Here is a 1,628-nt window from a genome sequence, read left to right as displayed (position 1 = left end):
TGCAGAGGTGGTATGTGTTCATTCTCAGGACAATTATGGGAACTTCATTAGTACAAAACAAACAAACAAAAAAACCCACATTTCAACAGTTTACAATGAAACCTCCAAAATGTATACGTATACATCGGTTAACATTGTATGATCATAGTATTAAAAAAATACACAGTATAAATACATTATGTAAAAAGGGGGAATTGTTATTCAATCCTAAAACACAGAACAAAAATACATTCTGAGTACACAGTATAGTTTAATAATTTATGCTAGAAAAGAAACCTGTTAAAACCAGGAGTTAACAATACTCCACTGATGAGGAGGATCATATCAAAAAGAGGTACAGCTGTGACAATTAAGGCAAGTAACCATGCCAACACCACTTCCATTTCTTGCAGCTTTCCCTGATGGAGGAAAAAAAAAAAAAGGACAATTCTTCTTGAGCAGCTCTTCGAGACACAAACACAAAGTTCTTATGAAGTTGCAGATTTGAGGTATGCTATAAGGTCAGTGCGTTCATTCTTCTTTTTGATCCCGGCAAAGATCATCTTCGTTCCTGGAATGTATTTTTTGGGGTTCTCCAAATACACGTTCAGGGTATCCTCTTCCCAGATAATTCCTGAAATTAAAGTGAGAGAAAATAGAGGAAAATAACATCAAAGTCAAATAAAATGCACGGGACTGTCCTCCCAAAATCAATATAGAGGATTTACCTTTGCTTTTGTTGGCATCGGTGTAGCTGTAACCCTCTGCCTGGCCAGTTTTACGTCCAAACAGACCCCAAAGATTGGGCCCGACCTTGTGCTTCCCATTTTCCTCCACAGTATGACACTGGGCACACTTCTGGACAAATGCCTTCTTTCCTTTGTTAATGTCTCCAGGCATGGTTTCTACAGAGAAAACAAACAGTAGGGTTCATCACCTTATTAGCAATATATCATTAACTGCCTTAGTCCAAGATTTATTTGAGCACCTCAGTCTCAGACTTTGGAAACCCTCGCTGTAATACACAAGAGCACATCATTACTCCGCCACAAGGGGGCGCTCACTTCCTAGTTGCGCAACTGCAGTGGCGCGGACGCTGTTACAAAACGAGCTTTTGTAACTTTCTTGTTTCGAGGATGTAACTCATGTTGTCGGTGATTGTTTACAATCTATTATCAACTGAAGAATCCCAGAATAAAAACTTAAGTAATAAGGGCCTACGATCATAAACAAAAGTTATTTAACGTGGAGTAAAAACTTAAAGAAGCCTGTAGTATATAGGCCCAAGTTGCAGATAGTAGGCAGGGTGAATGACATTTAGACTTTACATCGTTAAAATGAGCTTGTTTGAAGCTTAAAATAAAAATGGGAGTCCTCCGGAAACCGGGTAACGCCGCCGGTAGACCACGTTGAGTTTGAACCGAACCGGCACCTCGTAATTAACGTGGAATAGAAACGTAATTAAAACCAACAACCGGTTTAATATTTAGACGGTCGAGCCCTTACCTCTTCTAGATATGTAGCTTGCCAAAAATTGGACGTATTCTCGGCGCTTCTCTCTTGTTCTGCTGCCTTCCTCACCAGCGATTCATTAAGTGAAAGCCTGTCTTTCCCGTGAGGTTCCCAAGAGTGACGCGTCACTAGTCAGC

The 1,628-nt window shown here is 40.1% G+C and overlaps 1 protein-coding gene across 1 annotated transcript; it reads right to left on the bottom strand.

Annotated features, from left to right (window-relative positions):
• LOC147252342 (cytochrome c-b-like) lies at window positions 1-1,628 on the bottom strand. Its single transcript, XM_086221290.1, has 3 exons — window positions 1,486-1,628; window positions 708-884; window positions 1-613 (listed from the first exon to the last, which is right to left on the bottom strand). The coding sequence occupies exons 2-3, from the start codon at window positions 877-879 to the stop codon at window positions 468-470; spliced, it is 318 nt and encodes a 105-aa protein (XP_086077416.1). The 5' UTR covers window positions 880-884; window positions 1,486-1,628; the 3' UTR covers window positions 1-467.

The sequence above is a fragment of the Aulostomus chinensis genome, chromosome 12 (genome assembly GCF_037954235.1).
Source record: "Aulostomus chinensis isolate RoL2024-O1b breed Wild chromosome 12, RoL_Achi_v1.0, whole genome shotgun sequence".
NCBI lineage: Eukaryota > Metazoa > Chordata > Actinopteri > Syngnathiformes > Aulostomidae > Aulostomus > Aulostomus chinensis.
This window is presented reverse-complemented; position numbering and strand designations above follow the sequence as displayed.